The sequence below is a fragment of the Camelina sativa genome, chromosome 1 (assembly GCF_000633955.1).
Source record: "Camelina sativa cultivar DH55 chromosome 1, Cs, whole genome shotgun sequence".
In the NCBI taxonomy this organism is placed as follows: Eukaryota; Viridiplantae; Streptophyta; class Magnoliopsida; order Brassicales; family Brassicaceae; genus Camelina; species Camelina sativa.
Window position 1 is genome coordinate 7,120,766 of NC_025685.1, and position 19,140 is coordinate 7,139,905.

A 19,140-nucleotide genomic window follows, 5' to 3' on the forward strand; every position below is an offset into this window, starting at 1 on the left:
ATATTAACAGATGTTTACTTTCACAACAACTAATTTTGATTGATTAAATTCCAAAATAAAAGAATTTTGATTAATTAAATTTCAAGTGAAAATAATAATTTTTAAATAGATAAAGAAAATAAAATTACAAATATCTCAATATTATTGTAAAAGAGTTTAAAATATATATTTGATCTAACATAATGTTTTTTTAGTAAATTATATAAAATATACAAAAATACATAATCCTGCGGTGTACCGCGGGTTAAAATCTAGTTTAAATTTAGAAAAGAGAACATTTGTACAACTCATTCGCGTGTTCCTTTATCATTAACTTTATCTTTCACGATGACTACTCTACACAAATTGATTTATTAATTACCAAAATATTTTAATGCAATTATTTGACAGGTATTTGAAGACTTATCAACCATTTTATTTATTTAACCAAATCTATACTATTAAAGTAGAAATACTCATAGACCAACTTTTGGATCATGACTTTGTTTTGGTGGTTTTTAAATAAAAAGTTTAGTATTCAATAATTATTCATATATAATATTAACTTCTAAATATTTATTTTAATATACCTAATTTCACTATAAATACAATAGTTCTTGACCATTAAAATATCTCAAATTTAAATTTCTGATTTTTTATAAAGACTTTAGGAAAAAACGAAAAAAAAAAAAACAAGAAAAGGAAATTACAATTAACATTTGTGCATATTTTTCTCACAGTTTTAGGAACAAATAAATAAATCCAGTTTAATTTTGAAAACAATTAACTAACTACAATTTAAAATAAAAAAAAATTAATTACTTTAAAAGGTATTTTAAAATAGTAAAGTATTCATTATAGGCTTAATAATATAAAGTTAATTAATATATAAGATATGTGAAATTAATAAAAATCAAATCAAATTTATTTTAATGGATATATAAAATATATCTAAAATACACTTATTTGTAAATACTCTCTGAAACACAAGATATGCAAGAAATATCTTATTTGTAAATATTTTTGTAATCATAAACAAAAATAATATATATGTATGAAAATAAACTATTTCATGGATTAAATTTGTTGTTTAAGAAAAATTATTTACAAAATCATTTTTAAAAACAAAAAAGAAGCCAAGAAATTTCAATTTATATTTGTACTTCTAAATAGTAATTGCCCTAAAATAAGTATTTAAAACTCTAAAATTCAATAATTACAATTGGTTGACTATATTGTATTACTATATATTTATGCAAAAATGAATATTAATAAGTAGCTTTTTAATTTATTTACTATGAAAAAATATTCTATTGCAAAAGGAAATAAATTATATGTAAACAAATGTGAGAAAAAACACAAAATTTAGTTATGTTCTTACCCAAAATTTTTGGAAGATAAAAATTGTCTAATAGTTAATTATTTAAAAGAGTACAATTATTAGACATAAAAAAAGTTTACGGAACATGAAAAGACGGAATGAAACGACGTGTCTTTACCATTATAAAATATAATATTTGGATTTAACACCTTTAAACATACCACTATCGCTTAAAAACTACAAAACATATCATGTATGTAAACTAAATATACTAGTCAACACCTTTTTAACATTTCGAAATTATAAAAATCATATAAACCAAAATATTTTATGCATTCAAAAAATATATAAATTAATTACGACATGTGTCATCTCATGCTAATCGGTACGTCATCACGAACTTTTTAACGATAAAGAGAAGTCTTTTATGATTACGTTCATAAATGTTTTTATTACCAATATATTATAATGCAATATTTGACACGTATTTGTAACGACAAAAGCGTTTGATGTGCAGGTTTAGCATTTGTTTAGGCATTACGTTCATCAAAAGTTATACGTATCCGTTTCTCTCACAAGCCTTTAAAGTTTAAATAATTGTTTGCTGAGATTAAGACTTTTCTGTGTGCTTTATGCGTCGAGAGTGGCTTTGGTGGGATCACTAACAAGTGACAGGTCTCTTGTAACTTCTTTAGACAAAACATGAATGCTCTGTCCTCACGGAACGAAGGTCGTAAAGTTAATTAACCAGTTTGCAACCTATGATAATGGATAAATGGGTTATCGTATAGGATACTAATCACAGGGTGCAAATTTAAAGCCTTGCTTCAAACAGTTTAAGAATGAACGCTAATTACACTTTAGTGGCAGATTTGTGAATTGGAAGAATGGTAAATAACACATCACTATAACATCTAATTATAAACTTATACACGAATCCTCCAAATACCTTGACTTGGAAGCCCTCCACACACAATATCCAAATACTTCTCAACGAACACAACATACAAAAAGTTGTGCATATGTGTGTGGAGGACCTCCATGTCAAGGGGCCAGGATGATTTATGTTACGAAACTTCGAGGAGTGACAATAACTTTTGTTATGTTAGGCTGCGGAGAGAGTAGTAGAGATGAAGAGACTCCAAACGAGACGGAAGGGTTTTTATAAGCTGCGAAAAACATAGGGTTTTGATTTTAAAGAATTTAATTACTTTATAAAAATGAACTAAAAATCAAAAGAAGATCCGTAGAGAGGGGAAAGAAAATATGTATTTCAAAATTTGCTGGAAGATTTTTGTTTTCATTTCAATTACGTCAATGAAAGATACTTTGATTTTGTTTTCTACGTTTTTATTTGTTTCCTTTTAAAATTATGTAAGTAGAAAGGCTTTTGTGGATGGAGGTCACTGACCAAGGTCTCGTGCAACTTTATTATAAAAGCTTATTCATATGTTCAAAGAAAAGGCCTTTAAATCTACTGCTGTGGTTTTGATTTGGATACATTCGTATGTGAAACCTGGGAAATCAAAATACGCGTGTCGGGTATTCATATATTTAGATATGTTGCCACACATATGCATGCAACTTCTTTACGCTAGTTTAATTGTTCTGATGAGTTCAAACTTTTTAAGTATGAGTTAAGGCAAATGGCAATCGCATTCCACTCCTCTCGCAAACATAAGGCAAGCACAACCGGCCAACGGGTTTGTTGATTAATACTCGTGATATCGAGAAAATAATATAGATTAGATTAAAATCTCAATCTTTGACCTTTAGCTATTATTATTTTAAATACTTTTTTCTAAAGGAATGTGAAAATCATTTAAAATTGAAGAGCTGAGGTTTCACAAAAGAGCTTAATCTATATATAAAAAAAAAATTACAATCTAGTGTTGAATGTCAATCAACACAAATAAACGGATCAAACTTATCATTTAGGTCCTTAAAAAATGCTTCATGGACCTTTCTAGTTGTGATGGTGTTCCTGATTTTTCCGTATCAATAACCTTGAAAGTGATCAGATGTGAGAGGAAGACGCCTTTGCGTAATGCATTATTTGGATTTAAATACTTTGTAAATTTATTAGTAGACGATTATAAATGATCATCGATCAGAGAGAAGTACTGACACTTTGTATCACTCCCATTAGCCGTATACTTCAGAGACTTGGGAGGTGTAATAATTTAAAAAGACGTTGCAAATTAATAAGAGCATATGCAAATTTCTTTTCTTAATTTTTAAACCTATAAGAGCATATGCAAATTAATATTTTATTAAAAATAATTTAATTTAGGTTTTTTTTTTTTTTTTAGAACTCAAAACTAATTATAAACTGCCATGTCTAAAGTTAGTTTCTCAAATGAGAATGGATCTCATTTTTCACTCTTACTTTTTATTATGTTCAATGTTTATATTCTTTAGAACTGTAGTGAAAACACAGCAATGCACATGATTTAAGTCTCCATAGTTGACACACCCATGTGAGTGATACAAGGATATTACATTTGACCCCCATGTGATGTGAGCAAATAAAAATGATATACAGAACTAGGAATTATATTACAACCCATGCATGCACTATTATATTACTTCCTTCATACACTAGTTTCTTTGGAATCTTGCAACCCCTCTCATAAATAATCGTTGTCATTCAATTGAAGAGCTTGGTGTGGTCATAACAAATATGTGTCTGCGATGTCTCCACCGTTTAAAACTAGTGTATATATCGAGAACTAGTGTATATATCGAAAAAGTCACAAGGAACTATATAGGCATAAAAATTTCATATGTTCATGATGCTTAATAGTATGCAATGAAATAAACCATTTACTAGTTTTAAACGGGATTCTTAGACCATGGGCAGTGGAGTAACCCATATAATTAATCATATAATTATTATTAATCTAATCATAGTAACCCACTAAGTACTTATCAAAATTCATCCTTCCACTAGAGTAACCTTCATAGGTTTCTCAATCAAACAAAAGAAAAACTCAAAGAGTTTGATAGAACAAGGTTATGGGTTTGAAGTTTACAAACTTAAAAAAAAAAAAGAACCTACAAGCAGAAAGAGATACTTCTTTGACCAGATGTCTGCTATTAGCCACATATATCCTTTCCTTTTCTCTGTTAGACTCTATGAACCGGGCTCTTGTAGATCCCATTGCTCATTATCTGAACATACACACGAGAGAGGGACCAAGGAAGAACCAAGGATTCTCAACATTGCCACTTCTAAAGAGTTCTGCATCCACAAACAAATCCTAAAAACACGTTCACTGAATCATAGAAGCAACCACTTCTAGTCTAGAGCATAAAACCAACAAGACAACTTGCCTTGATATACTACATCAGACCAAAACAAAACAATAATCAATCAAAACATGGATTAAACTAGAAAACAAAAGCAGAGGAGCAAACAAAACAAAACCAAAAAAAGACACAACCTTTTATGTTAAGAACAATGGCTCTCTCTCGACCCAAAATAGCAGAAGGGTAAAAAAGATTAGGTCTAATTTCCTCCATATGACTACGCCACACCTAACAAAGAGCAAAATCTAAATTGAAAATCTAATCAACACATACATGCATGAGATAGACGAAGGAAGGAATGAATGATTCAAATCGATTTAGGTGTTTGTATTCATAGGAAGAAGAGAAAAATCAAGAGCCTTGCCTCTCCGATTCGCTCGCCGGTGCACCTCGCCGTCCCCTGGAGATCGATTGCCTCAAATCCGAATCGTCGGATCGAGAAATATAACGATTGCAACCAGATCCAAACATAAATCGTTCTCGGAGACCAATATCTGACGTGCTTAAGCCGGAAAGAAAATGAGAAAAAAAAAAATGTCTTTTATATTTTATCAAAACCCAATCAGAAATTGACACGTATCGTGTCCGCAGAGCAACGGTTCTGTGTTTTTGTGGGCCAATTTTTTAGTTTTTCTTTTCTTTTTTGGCATAGAAATTGTATGAGTACGCCATAAAAACACCACTCGACATGCTCTTAGTATTACTAGCTATATCGGTTTAAACCGCTAACACCTTGACAAGGATCCCCCACAAACAATACTCACATCTTTCTCAAAAGAAACGCAACAAAGTGCCAAAAGTTGTCAGTGCATGTAACATACAACTTTTTTCAAAAAGGTGGTCAGCTTTTAACTTTTCCTTGAAACCTAATTTTGTTACAAACCTACTTCAATTTTTGTTTCTTTAGGTGACGAGGTGGAAGGGGTACGAACAACATGAAAAAGGCCAAACAATAATGCGGAAAAAGTAACCTTCATTGTAAATAAATCCATCATCATATTCATAACCCTACGTACCAACGCACCTAAAGAACAATGAAGCGGTAATGCTGTGGTGGTAGGGTTTTTATTAGCTGATAAAAATTAGGTTTTCATTTTTTTTTCTAAGAAACTTGATAAATTATTTCAAAAATGAATTAAAATATTTTTAAAAAAGGAAATCTCCATTGGGGACTTTTTTTTTTTAATTTATTAATTCTGGCTTTGTGGGGATTATTATTGACCACACGTAAACAAAATAAAGTCTCAAACGGCGGCAAAGAGGTAAAGTCTCTCTGTTCTACGGTATCTGGGTTTGATTTGGAAACGCTCGTATCGTGTGTGACCGTGACGTTCAAGTACGTGTCACGGCTATGGGGAATTTACTTCAGAATCGTGAGGGATCTTCCACTTCTCATCTCACAGCTCCTCTGGCTTTCAAAGGCAAGCAGAAACAGGTTTGCCGATGATCTTTGGTTGTAGCGTGGAGGAAAAACATATCAATCTTTCACCTTTTAACATATGTTGCTATACGATGGGTTCTTTTACTTACTAATTACTATGGATACTTGAATTCTCAAATGCTTGGTAGATTGGACAAGGTCGTCAGAGAGAAGTGTTTACACACTTTGTGTCACTTCCGTTAGTTACCTATCCTGAGTTGAAGGAAAAACTTGAGGCTTTCCAGAATTCTATATTGGGTAACAACAATGATAAGGTTCTTCCACTCAGATTTCAGAACACTTTAGCTCGTAAGTCGTAAGTCCAAAAACAGAGGAAATAACGAATTAAGAGTTTATTAGTAGTATTAAACTTGTTTTGTTTCTATGACTTGTCCTTTTGATATTGGACACAGAGATGGGAATCGAAAAATCGATTTTTGTTTCGCCCAAAACTTTCCATTTGACTGTGGTTATGTTAAAGTTAGAGAACAATGAATCTGTGGTCAAAGCTCAGAATATCCTTAAGGTATATAATTAATTTCCCATGTATTAAGAGATATAGTATCCTTCTTTTATCTTCTAGGATTGCTTTGGTGACTGAGGTGTTGTCTTTCTTTTTTTTCCCTTTCTGAAAATCAGAGTATTTCTCCTAATGTGAGGCAGGCTTTGATGAACCGACCTGTCTTCATAACACTCAGGGGATTGGTAAGAATCGTGAGGGATCTTCCACTTCTCATATCACTACATTTTTAGTGGCTTTGAAACATATAGTCTTTGACTCAATCCCAATGGTCTGCTTTGTGTCTTTTTGTCTCTTGTTAAGGAATGTATGAATGGATCTTTTGACAAAACCCGCGTTCTCTATGCTCCTGTTGAAGAAGTTGGGCATGAGGGTCGCCTGCTAAGCGCTTGTCGTATCCAAAGAGCTTATTTTTACTTGACCAAACACAAGACTTTAAATTTCTATGCAAGAGCTTTAATTTTGAACTCTTTGACTCTCTAGTTCAGATGTTATCATTGATGCATTTGAAAATGCTGGATTTGCTGGTAAAGACGCAAAGTCACGCTTGAAGGTAATGCTTCAAACTCTCCTATTTGGTTACTAGGACAAAGAAAGTGATCCATTGAAAAAAAAAACATTAATTTCTCTTTTACTTCTGCTTCATGCTTGTTCCGTATTTTTGCAGCTACATGCCACGGTGATGAATGCAAGCTACAGAAAAGATAAAAGCAGAAAGATGGATACTACTTTTGATGCAAGAGAGATACACAAAGAGTTTGGGAACAAGGATTGGGGAACATATTTAATCAGAGAAGCTCATATCTCACAACGCTTTAAATATGACCTGAATGGCTACTTCCATTGCTGCGCTTCACTACCTTTTCCACATAAGTGACATTGAAAACGATCAAATCTCCTCTTAAAGGTTTTGTTGTAGGAGAACTGATGTTTTCTCGGTGACAAACTATGATCAGTGTGTATGTCAATATGTAACTGTTTCTATATAATGTGTATGTGTCACAGAAATTGGTAACACTACGGGTTTGTAACTTGTGTTTGTAAGATTTGTTTTGGACAGTGTATAGTATTGAAATATACACATTTGCTAGACTTGAGTCACTTGACAATATATTTAGGGTCATAACGGTTAAGCTTTGGAAGTATATGGTAAAATATATAATTCTCTGGAAGTGATGGGGTTAGTAGTAAATAGTCGTAAATAGTGGCGGAAGAAAAAGATGTCTCACGGCTGATCACCGGAGGAGGAGAGTAAGATGTTAACTTGCAGGACTCTGTTTAGGTTCGTTCTCTCATCAAAATAAAAATTGATTCTTTCTTCGAAATTCTATAATCTGATATCAAATTCTTCAAAACCCTAAATTAAATTTTGTTCCTTTCGTGGGTTGGATTAGAAAAAATCGTGAAAAGTGTTTGTTTGATTCTGGCTTTCTAGGATTGATCGTGTATTCGGGTTTACAAGTAGATCTTTTCAATCGAAGTCGGTAAAGTTCAATACTTTGTTGTCTCCTTGGCATTTTGTTACTGTAGTTTTTAGGAAATGTAATCTTTATAAGTGCTCTGAGATTGTTTTGAACTTTTGATGTTTTGTGGTGGCTACACCACTTCAACGTGGCAGGAATCTTTTAGTATCTTGAGCTATAGGGTAAGTGAGAAGAGGGCCATGGATGGATTCAAGAAGCAGAAGAAGATGGTAAATTTAGTGTGGAGACCTATCTCCACTCAATCCTCTTCAGTTATTATTGCAGGTTAAGCATCTTTTACTTAGGCTGTTTAATTGTATGGTTTTGTTCAGATTTAAAAACATTCCATCTTACATTGCTTTCTCATGATGAGACAGAAGCTGGAAAGGATGTCCGAGAAGCAGCTCAGTGTAGCAAATCAAGTGATGTTTCTGAAGAAGTTATTGAAGGAGGAAGGAGTGAGACAGCCTCAGTTGTATCAGCTGGAAAGCATTCAGTTTCTCTTGAGGTCCTTTTTTCTTATATGTTACTTGAAGTTTCTTTTTAGCCTCTTGTTTCAATTACTTTAACTGACTTTTGTGTGATTGGTTTTAGGTTGGGGCTTCTTTGATTAAGTTCATTAGAGGGAAAGAGTAAGATTTCTTCTAGTTTCTTAATCATATACTTCGAGGCTTTCTTCAACCCCGCATGTCTCTATGTGCCAATGGGTTTGCATTCTTTGCAAAAGAGGAACTACGCAGATGAAACTTGAAGAGGAAATGGGAGCGAAGATCATTCTTCCATCATCAAGGAATGAAGACCACATCAGTAAGTTTTTGAAAGAAACTGTAATGTATATAACCTGATGTCTATGCCACCATTTTCCAACTCATTTTTGTTCAACAATTGTATCCTTTGTCTTTGCAGTCATTGAAGGTGGTTCAGTGGACTGTGTGACTAAAGCTTCAGAAAGAATAGAGACCATAATCGACGAGGTTCTTTATTATTTCACTTTGATCCTTAGTATCATGCTTGACCTTTTCTTTTCTTTTCCTTTTTGCTCTCCTTTTTTTCCTTGCTGATTCTGCGCATTTGAAACTCACATTCTAGGTCGTACGGAGTCCGAGTCTTGATTACTCACACTTTGTATCACTTCCATTAGCCATACACCCTGAGTTAGTGGAAAAGCTAGTGAACTTTCAGAACTCTATACTCGGAAACAATAGCATAGCTGGTGATGAACAAGATGACCAAGCTGATAGATCAACCACAAGTGTGGCGGTTGATCTAAAAGCTAATAGTGAAACAAACCAGGTCAATGTGGATATCAAGAGCATACCAATTGTCAGTTACCCGCCTAAGGCCAAAGCAAAGTCATCTACTTTATTGGGTAAGAAAATTACTAAAATCATTGAATCTGAGAAAGAAGAAAACTTGGTCTCTCTTATATGCTCAGTAAATTTTATGCATTGGCAGACTTGGGGATTGAGAAGTCCGTTTTTATTAAGCCGAACACTTTTCACTTGACTGTGCTTATGTTAAAGTTATGGAACAAAGATCGTGTCAATGTAGCGCGTGATATTCTAAAGGTAATTTCTTTTTGAAGAGATGGTTTCATTCATTTAGAAATGCTTCATGAATTTGAGTGTTTTCTATTCTTAAATCCAGAGTATATCTCCTAGTGTGATGGACGCTTTGGATAACAGACCAATATTCATAAGACTTAAAGGATTGGTAAGTTGATACATCCTTGGCTTTTAATTTTTTTTACAATTCATTTACGGCTAATGGTATATTGTCATTTTGTGGTATCTTCTTAAGGACTGTATGAGAGGACCATTAGCCAAGGCTCGTGTGATTTATGTTCCTGTTGAAGAAATTGGCGATGAAGGCCGGCTTTTACGTGCCTGTCGTATCCTAGTTATTAGTAGGATAAATTTTTTTTTTTTTTTATCACTTATCAGTGGGGCATGGTTTAGATTAAGGCTTTAGCGTATGTGCTTTTGATTTTCTTAATCCCAAGCTTAGAAGTTATTACTGATGCATTTGTGAAAGCTGGGCTTGTTCTCGAGAAAGATGCAAAGCAGAGCTTGAAGGTAAGAGCTTTCTGGTGAGATGGTTGCAGCCACTTTATATTTTTGGCTGAAAGCTCAAAACTAATGGACTTGAAAGTGCTTTGGTTTACTTTATTTTTCCATTCGTTTTTGTTTGCAGCTGCACGCGACCGTGATGAATGCGAGGCACAGGAAAAGGAGGTGATTGATTCCCAATTCCAGGTTTATGTTCAGATAAAAAGGAAACAAAACTCTGATTATTAGGAAATATATAACTTGTGTTCTCAGAAAGGACAATAGGAAGAGGATGGAGACGTTTGATGCAAGAGAGATACAAAAACGGTTGGAAATGAAGATTGGGGAGAATATCTGATCCGAGAAGCTCATCTCTCACAGCGTTTTGTATTCGACCAGAACGGTTATTACCGTTGCTGTGCGTCAATACCATTCCCAGGAGAGCTCAGAGCCTGAGATGAAACATGGAACCCGTCACAGTCTCAAAAATCTCAAGCTTTTTCACAGGTTTTTTGGTCCCAACAACATTAATAATCTCGCTGTTTCGTATTAATAAATCAGTGTGCGGAGTTGTATGAACACTTACCACCAGTGACAACTTTGAGAAGAGAAGCAAATAAAATTGTAAGTTCAAATTTCATAATAATATAATTGAGTCCAAGATTTGTAGGATATGATTTCAATATTTGTGCCGAGTCCCAAGATATTAATTCTCTCCAAGTAGTAGTAGAGTAACACATCAAAATAATGGATCCCCTGCTTCCGCTTATTCGAGAACTCCAACATTTCCTTTAAAGCTAAAAGATGATTATTCTTAAACTAACGAACAAAAACAACAACACCAATGCTCTCTTTAAATAATTAAGGTACAACAACACCAATGCTCTCTTTAAATAAGGGTACAACAACATATATAGAGTGAGCGAGATCATATTTCTAAACAAACGAACAAAAAAAAAAAATCCAAAACCAAAGCCAATTAATACTTGTTTATCTTCTTACAAGACCATAGATAGAATAATCACATGAGCCGCCTGATTGATATCCAAGGTATCTTACCATCTCAGGTTCCATCTCCAAGGTATCTTTTCTCTCTTCCTTCTTTTCTCCCGTCGTTATGTGGCAATCGGAGGTCTATAACAAAAGGATATTACCAGAGACACTTTCAAGAAGGCCTTTGTGACTCTCACAGCACTAATCAAACAGTAGCAGCAAGAGCATTCACAAAAGTATAGCGTCTAGGGACTGTAAGCACATGATCAAACCACTCAACTTTCCCCCAAATCTCACTACTCTTGTGCCTTACGAGTGAAATCACAGCACACCAAATCAGTGTGTGATGGCCGAAGCCAGGCCCATAAAAAGAAGGCAGCTCATCGTCCCATAAAAGAGCTAGCTTCCCGCCATAGTCAGTCAATCTAACACAAGAAGCATCAAGGAACTCAGGTAATCCTACCAAACCCTGAAAATCTCTCCACTTACTTGCCTCGGTGTCATACCATATGACGGCTCCCTTAGAAGTAGAGTAGACAACATTGTCTATCGTGCAACAAAGTGAAGAATACAAATGACGCTCCATACATGGTTGTTCAACCGTGTCCCATCTATCTTCCTTGGGTATGTAAACCAAGGCCTTTCCAAAAGGCTCAGCCACACGGAAATTCCCGTCAGTACATATGCTTTTGCAGTAAGCAAATTGGTAGTCTCTGTACTTGAAGTGGCAAGGGATGGGCACAGAATCCCACATTTGTGTGTCTATGTCAAACACCTCCACCGAGTTCTCCAACTTGTTACTCTCGGTATCGCGAGCTTTGTAGTTCCCTGCTACATATATCTTTCTATCAAGGACGCTAGCAGAGAGCGTCAATAGCTTCACCCGCAAGCTTGGAGCCTTGCGCCACGTGTGGGATTGGCAATCCATAACAGAAAGGCTGACGCAGCGCTCTCCTATTGTGGGTCCGGCAACATTGTAGATATCAGCAACATTGTAGATATCAGAACCAACCGCTACGAGACCCGCAGAGTTAGACCAAGGAGAATCGGAAATGGAGACTCTAGCCAAAACATACCCACTTGACTCCTCCTTCTTCCTACTAATATACGCACTTCTCTTCGAGTTTAGGGTTGTTTGATCAGGTTTCCGGCAAAGGGTGAACCAGCTAACCTTCTTATTAAGACCCAGTTCTAAGCAAACATAAAGACAACTCTCCGTGTGTCCCAAGAGTGACCTGACCTTGTAAAGCTCTGGTGAAGCCACGAGAGATCGAAATCTCTTGGAGACGAGTGAAAGAGTCGGATAGTGTAACCTTGGGACGCGTGCGACGATGACCAATACCAAATCATCAGGAAGTGACGGAACCAATACCAAATCATCGGGATCGGCAAGTGACGCAATTGTTGTGGTCGATTGAGGCGTCGGCGACCTCTTCTTCTTTGTAATCCTCCTAGTCGTTGTCTTCCTTTTCCTTTTCATTCCCGGGGACGATACGACATTCAGAGGGTATAACTTAAGGCGTTTTGGACGTGGGATAGATATAACCCGACCTAGGGTTCCGGCGTTTTTAAAGGAAGACGACAACACGTTAGGTTAAATAAATATTTGTTGAGCTTTATGGGCCGTTGTGAAATAGCAAGACTTGTGACATTTTAACCGAATCCAAAACCCCGGTTCGGGTTCGGATAGTCTATATAATCTCGCTGTTTCGTATTTATTGAGTTAATAAATCAGCGTGTGGCGTTACAAGTTTGAGAAAAGAACCAAGATAAAATTGTAAAGTTGTACCGGTCATCTTGTGCTAACCAAAGAATTGTCTTCGGTTTTGTTTGTCATGGTCTTGGTTCAGTAAACCGAGCCAAAATGTTCTTGTACTTTTTCTTACACGGTAAAAAAAGGAGTACTCTTAATAAACACATGTACATTGAACGAAAATAGTTAATTATTAGTTTAAGAGCAGCTTAATTAGAGGCTATTAATTAGTATACTGAACTAATAGTTGAAGTCAACAGATCCAAATTTGGAAAGATTCGTGGGCATAGAGGCAAGACAAATCAAGCTTATTGAACTCGTAAGATTCGTATAATTCCACCGGCCTACAACCAATCACAAAGCCATTGTTGTTATAGATAAACTATATTTTAGGCTATCACCCACCTATTAAAGCTTAAGAAACGAGTGTCTGATAATTCATTAGACGAGAATAATGATCCCATCTAATCTAAATAACCTTGGCATATTTGGTAAGGTGGCAGCAATGAACCTTGCAACCAAGGATGTATTGAGTTTCTTGAATTAGTATGAACTATACACGTAATTTTATAACCAAAAGATAAGAAAAAGAACCATAAGAGTTTAAGAAATTTTATAGACGTTAAACATCACACATGTCACTACAGATAAGATGTTACAAAAGCAAAGATATTCTTCTAACTTTCTAATTAAAAAATCACATATGACGTCCTCTCTTGAATGTAGCATCTCTAGAAGAAATGGAAGAATTAGTTCCGGTTCGTTGTTGTTTCTCTCAAGTCTTTAGGTGAGCTCTTACGTCATCTAATGCTCTTGTATACAGTTCTTTTGGTGTAAGTGATAGCTAGTGTTCAAATTCTTGCTGCTTACTCTCTCTTTCTTCAAAGACAAGTTTGCAATTATCCTCAAACAAGATATCAATAGGGAGTTTAAGTGGAAGTTCACAACTTTTAGCTTCATTAGCATAGCTTTTCAACTCTTGTTCAATCACATCTCTCATTAGATTCTTCAATTTTCCTATAAATTCTATGGTACTGCACTATTCTTACACGTAGAGCCGTGACTACCTCTTAAGAAAATGATTAAATTCCCTAAGCCACAATTTATGTCATAATTTAATAGGCCACATTACTCAACAATCTTCTTAAAATTGATACTCTAAAAATTCATTTTACAAGGTTTCTCCAATATATCTAACATTTATCATTCTTTTCTTTGTTTGGCTGTAGATCTTGATCTCAAATATATTTTGGGCTTTTGTTTTTGTTTTTTTAGACTATATTATTCACCATAGAACATATTGATATAAATTTTTGCCCAAAGCCTCTAAATCTCTGAGCAGGATACTGCTTACACGGTAAAAAAAAAAAAAGTTCTTAATACACACATGTACGTTGAACGAAAAATAGTTAATTATTAGTTGAAGACAGCTTAATTAGAGGCTATTAATTAGTATACTGAACTAATAATTCAAGTCAACAGATCTAAATATGGAAAGATTCGTGGGCATAGAGGCAAGACAACGAAAATCAAGCTTATTAAACTCGTAAGATTCGTATAATTCCACCGGCCTACAACCAATCACAAAGCCATTGTTGTTAAAGATAAACTATATTTTAGGTTATCATCCACCTATTTAAGCTTAAAAATGAGTGTGCCATATATAATTAATTAGACGAGAATAATGATTCCCATGTAAACTAAAGGACCCTTGGCGTATTTGATAAGGTGGCAGCAATGAACCTTGCAACCAACGATGTATAGAGTTTCTTGAATTAGTAAGAACCACAAGAGTTTTATAACCAAAAAAAAAAAAAAAAACCCATCTGAGTTTAAGAAAGTGTATAGACATTAAAACAACACACATGTCACTACAGTTAAACATAACATAATAACATATGATTGTTTTTTATAAAATTGGCTAAAAGTGGTTGCAGAACTTTTGATTAGAGAATACAATCGCAACTAATACATTATATACATCTACCATAATATAATTGAGTGAACACCAGTTTGTATTATATGAATTACCAAATTATTTCTATCTATCGTGTTTTTTAATCATAAACCTTTAAAATGTTAATTAGTAGAAATGAGGGACCTGAAAATTGAACTACTTAGATAAATTTCACGTTAATGAATGTTAAGTTTGTTATAAGAAATTTGACACGTAGTAATTTTTAGAAAAAGAAGTTAATGTCATCAGCATTGCAACTGGTAGCAACCCGATATCTCCTACCTCAGCAATAATTGATATTTCAAATTTATCAAGTTCAAAGCAAGCATTTGATTGCTAGACAGTTTCTAGGTAGCATTGGATTCAATAAGAGAACAATGTACGTACCAGATTGTGAATCAAACAATGTTGTACGTTTAGCAAGAAAAAGAAAAAAAAATTGTATATCAATGAATGTGATGGAGAATGTTCATCGAAGAGGAAAATAATGGAGGGACCCAAAATAACATTGTTGAAATGGAATATAATCATAAATGAGTCACATCTTCAAAAATCTGATCAAATCACTGGGGAAAAAAATTAAAGATCATGTCACATGCAACCAGTAACCACAATCATATTTTGGCCGGTCTTACACCCATACACATTGTTTACAGCTCACACTTGTCCCTCCTTATTCTTTTGTTTGTATCCATTTGTTTTCTTCTCTCACTACTCTAATCTCATCTTTATGTTTATCCTTTTTGAACTTTTGAACCTACTCTGTCCTTTGGGTCCACTCCCCACCACCTCTAATTTCAATCACTTTAAACCGGCCATATTACTTTAAACCGACCTTTTAGACTCATAGGAAAATCCGATCCAAATTCTTGACTAATTTATGAGAGATACCGCCGCTATGTTATAATATTGTCAAAAAAAAGTATTTCTAAAAAGACAAAAAAAATTGATCGATTTGTTTTCATTCAGAGTTTACTTATGTTTGGTAGTATTAGAGTTACTTTGTAGTTCAAATAATGAAAACACATCAGAAGGACTAAACGTGATTGGAATCGTATACCGTATGGATACATTTACACATAAGAGTAAAATGTATATGCAGCATATGGTATAACATACATTAAAATGTATTTATACGAAGAAGTTGAGTTTGTTTTACGTAAAATGTCATTATTTTAGCTTTCGTAAGCACCTTCCTAACCCAAATCACGAATAGATGTAGAGTAAAACGGCAACACATGAAATCATTTATTAAGTCGTTTCCAACCCCACCACAAAAAACTCATTAAGGATAGTAGTTTTATAATTTAAATTATATATGCATGATTATATGAAGAGTCTCCTATATAAAGAGAAGGGCATGGAACAGGTCTTATCATCTCCTTCATTAACCAAAAAACAATTATAGCATTTTCTTCTTTCCTCTACAACAATGGCTGGAGTTGCTTTTGGTTCTTTTGGTGATTCCTTCAGCTTGGCTTCTCTAAAAGCGTACCTTGCTGAGTTCATCTCCACTTTGCTCTTTGTTTTTGCTGGTGTTGGCTCTGCCATTGCCTACGGTTCGTAGACGCTTAGTTAAATAAATCTAAATATATTTCATGAGTTGTGACAATTATTAATGGGTCTAAATATTAAATGAATGTGTCACATTTGTATGTATATAGCGAAACTGACGTCCGACGCTGCTCTTGATACGCCGGGACTAGTGGCCATCGCGGTTTGCCATGGTTTTGCTCTCTTCGTGGCGGTTGCAATCGGAGCCAATATCTCCGGTGGCCATGTGAACCCAGCCGTCACTTTTGGTCTAGCCGTCGGTGGTCAAATCACAGTCATCACCGGAGTTTTCTACTGGATCGCTCAGCTTCTCGGCTCCACTGCCGCTTGCTTCCTTCTCAAATTCGTCACCGGCGGTTTGGTATGTTCTCTTGATCTCCAACTCTTACGTATAAAATAAAATCATAGCTCATCTTGCCTCGCACTACTATAGGTCTACAAAACAACAACAACAAAAAAGAACTTTTAAGGTCAAACTAAAAATAAAACATTCTCCATGTTTTTAGTAATATTTGTTTTTTTATGTTAGCCTTGTTAACTATATAGAGCACACATGGTTTGTTTAAAAGTTGGAAGTTATAAAATATTGTAGGTTTTTGTCAATTTATAATGAAACATTATTAGATATCCTTTCCACTAATATATAATTCTTGAGGCAGTTTAATTATTATAAACTAATGAACGAACGCTAAAACTCTATGGAAAACGCAGGCGGTTCCAATCCACAGCGTTGGAGCTGGACTAGGAGCATTAGAAGGAGTAGTGATGGAGATCATCATCACCTTCGCTTTGGTCTACACCGTCTACGCCACCGCTGCTGATCCCAAGAAGGGTTCTCTCGGAACTATCGCTCCTCTCGCTATTGGCCTCATCGTTGGTGCTAACATCCTCGCCGCCGGTCCATTCTCTGGTGGATCCATGAACCCAGCACGTTCCTTTGGACCAGCTGTTGCTGCTGGAGACTTCTCTGGTCACTGGGTTTATTGGGTGGGACCACTCATCGGTGGTGGACTTGCCGGGCTTATCTACGGAAATGTCTTCATGAGCTCTTCCGAACATGTTCCTCTTGATTCTGCTGATTTCTAAGCAAACAAGTGATGATTTCTTGATTCATGTTTCTGTGTTTGATTCCTTTGTCTCGATCTTTCTTGTTTTGTTTGGACTTTGTAATATTTATCCAATTTGTATGAATATCTTTCATTTAGTGGATGGCTGTTTTGGTATTATGATTTTATAATAATCATTTAGTTTTGTTTAAATAGGGTAGTTGTATGGATAATATTATCAACAAATATTATTAAAAATCGATCGTTACAAATTTGTGATATAGGAACAACACTAACAACTAAGAGAACAATGACAAGAGTTTCACGTAGAAGTTTCGGGATCATCGTCATTAGGTATATTCTTAGGGATGTTCCATTCATGAGCTTTCCACTCTGGCAATTGTTGTATGACGACCTATGTATGCCATAGTTTATCAATATCAATCAGTCACATGTATAGAAAATTTGTAACATTATATAACAAAGATTAGAGAGAGTGGGTAGATATATATATTACCAATCCGGTCGAATCTGGATTTCCCACGTTGGTTTGACAAGCTAGTCTCCAGTTTTTTGGTTTCTGTGAAAACATTACTTATTTATACTATTTAACCAAATGATACAAGATTATTAAATACTACTAGTATAAGATAACAATTTACCCTTTTGAGTTTCTCCTTCTCAATGTCAGTTCGTGGATTTAGTAGCTCCTTTCCATTTACAATCTACAAATAACACCCATCAGGAGATAAATTTAGTTAGATGATAATTGATAAACCATCATTTGAATTTTAAAATAAAGCTTATTGATTATTCATTAAGAAACTACTATAAGATATGGTATGGTATTGGTATGTATACCTCGACCATGCAAGTAGCGCAAGTTCCTACTCCTGCGCAGTTTGACAAGGGCTTACTCTGCCAAATTAACACGTGAAAATTATACTCCAACCCAAACTAATTTGTTTAAGAGAATTAATCAAATCGAGGGTGAGAAAATATCATACATAAGGACCATAAAGCTCGATGTTAGAATCCAACATTATGTCTCTAAGTTTCTGTCCACCGCATGCTCTTCTCCAATGCACGTCCGGTGTTCCGTCCGGCAACAACACAGACTAACAAACATTATCCCCAATTTATTAGATTTCTATTATTAATTAATCATCCATTCAAAATTCACCACAGAACACTAAACAATACACAATTTGCTCTAATATCACTTCAAGGTTAATTGCTTTTTACTCACGATTTTGATTCATTCATGTTAACAATATAGATAATAACAAGAATATATATAATCGTCAAGAGTGAAGATCACTACTTACATGGACGAACGCAAAATCGACAGCAGGAGGTTCGTCATCGGGTTCATTTGCGGCTGGAGCTGGTTGGCTCGCTGGTGCCGTGCTTATGGCGCGGATGGTTCCGGCTCTGGTGGCATTGTGTTTTGAGCGTAGGAAGTATGACTTTGCGTTACTAAGTTTGATCTTGTGGCTAAAGCTATGGTTTGGAGATAGAGAAGCTACTAAGCATGAACCATTCAACTGTACACTTCCCATAGTCTTGCTCTAGCTCTTTTCTAATATTATAAAAAATAAAACCAATCAAACAAAAAAAAAAGTTGGGTCTTTTAATTGGGATAATGTTTTATATATGACTCCATCCGGTTTCTGTGGAGGTGAGTGGTGCTTCTTCTATCTCTTATCCAATTTGCATAATCAAACATAATAAATAAAGAAACACCATTTTTTTTTTTTTTTTTTTTTTTTTT

The 19,140-nt window shown here is 34.8% G+C and overlaps 4 protein-coding genes, 1 long non-coding RNA gene and 1 pseudogene across 6 annotated transcripts; 3 read left to right on the forward strand and 3 right to left on the reverse strand.

Annotated features, from left to right (window-relative positions):
* Positions 4,208–4,836, reverse strand: LOC104781080. Its single transcript, XR_002036504.1, has 2 exons — positions 4,747–4,836; positions 4,208–4,544 (listed from the first exon to the last, which is right to left on the reverse strand). It is a non-coding gene; the product is annotated as an uncharacterized LOC104781080 (long non-coding RNA).
* On the forward strand, positions 5,830–7,644 carry LOC104781091. Of its 2 annotated transcripts, none has more exons than XM_019240327.1 (7): positions 5,830–6,047; positions 6,182–6,341; positions 6,446–6,558; positions 6,672–6,746; positions 6,856–6,946; positions 7,041–7,105; positions 7,220–7,644. In XM_019240327.1, the coding sequence occupies exons 1-7, from the start codon at positions 5,964–5,966 to the stop codon at positions 7,427–7,429; spliced, it is 798 nt and encodes a 265-aa protein (XP_019095872.1). In that variant the 5' UTR covers positions 5,830–5,963; the 3' UTR covers positions 7,430–7,644. The 2 variants fall into 2 exon arrangements, with proteins under 2 accessions (XP_019095872.1, XP_010503992.1); XM_010505690.2 differs by having other exon boundaries at positions 6,672–6,737.
* Positions 7,731–10,726, forward strand: LOC104781102 (annotated as a pseudogene).
* Positions 11,049–12,568, reverse strand: LOC104704978 (F-box/kelch-repeat protein At5g51250-like). The gene has a single exon (XM_010420975.2). It carries the CDS (start codon positions 12,534–12,536, stop codon positions 11,262–11,264), a length of 1,275 nt encoding a protein of 424 aa, XP_010419277.1. The 5' UTR covers positions 12,537–12,568; the 3' UTR covers positions 11,049–11,261.
* LOC104781112 (aquaporin TIP2-1) lies at positions 16,108–17,546 on the forward strand. The gene is made up of 3 exons (XM_010505712.1): positions 16,108–16,325; positions 16,431–16,681; positions 17,032–17,546. The coding sequence occupies exons 1-3, from the start codon at positions 16,199–16,201 to the stop codon at positions 17,404–17,406; spliced, it is 753 nt and encodes a 250-aa protein (XP_010504014.1). The 5' UTR covers positions 16,108–16,198; the 3' UTR covers positions 17,407–17,546.
* On the reverse strand, positions 17,593–19,015 carry LOC104781121 (photosynthetic NDH subunit of subcomplex B 3, chloroplastic-like). The gene is made up of 6 exons (XM_010505717.2): positions 18,695–19,015; positions 18,374–18,484; positions 18,228–18,284; positions 18,029–18,091; positions 17,884–17,946; positions 17,593–17,781 (listed from the first exon to the last, which is right to left on the reverse strand). Exons 1-6 carry the CDS (start codon positions 18,926–18,928, stop codon positions 17,689–17,691), a joined length of 621 nt encoding a protein of 206 aa, XP_010504019.1. The 5' UTR covers positions 18,929–19,015; the 3' UTR covers positions 17,593–17,688.

What these genes read in the sequence shown, in the direction of transcription:
- LOC104781121 (XM_010505717.2), bottom strand. Translation starts at nt 18,928, where the DNA reads ATGGGAAGTGTACAGTTGAATGGTTCATGCTTAGTAGCTTCTCTATCT. An exon ending in TCGATTTTGCGTTCGTCCAT is followed by an intron (nt 18,485 to 18,694) that starts GTAAGTAGTGAT and finishes AATGTTTGTTAG; the next exon opens with TCTGTGTTGTTGCCGGACGG. An exon ending in AGAAGGAGAAACTCAAAAGG is followed by an intron (nt 17,947 to 18,028) that starts GTAAATTGTTAT and finishes ATGTTTTCACAG; the next exon opens with AAACCAAAAAACTGGAGACT.
- LOC104781112 (XM_010505712.1), top strand. Translation starts at nt 16,199, where the DNA reads ATGGCTGGAGTTGCTTTTGGTTCTTTTGGTGATTCCTTCAGCTTGGCT. An exon ending in TGGCTCTGCCATTGCCTACG is followed by an intron (nt 16,326 to 16,430) that starts GTTCGTAGACGC and finishes GTATGTATATAG; the next exon opens with CGAAACTGACGTCCGACGCT. An exon ending in AATTCGTCACCGGCGGTTTG is followed by an intron (nt 16,682 to 17,031) that starts GTATGTTCTCTT and finishes TGGAAAACGCAG; the next exon opens with GCGGTTCCAATCCACAGCGT.
- LOC104704978 (XM_010420975.2), bottom strand. Translation starts at nt 12,536, where the DNA reads ATGAAAAGGAAAAGGAAGACAACGACTAGGAGGATTACAAAGAAGAAG.
- LOC104781091 (XM_019240327.1), top strand. Translation starts at nt 5,964, where the DNA reads ATGGGGAATTTACTTCAGAATCGTGAGGGATCTTCCACTTCTCATCTC. An exon ending in TCAGGGGATTGGTAAGAATC is followed by an intron (nt 6,747 to 6,855) that starts GTGAGGGATCTT and finishes TCTCTTGTTAAG; the next exon opens with GAATGTATGAATGGATCTTT. An exon ending in ACGCAAAGTCACGCTTGAAG is followed by an intron (nt 7,106 to 7,219) that starts GTAATGCTTCAA and finishes GTATTTTTGCAG; the next exon opens with CTACATGCCACGGTGATGAA.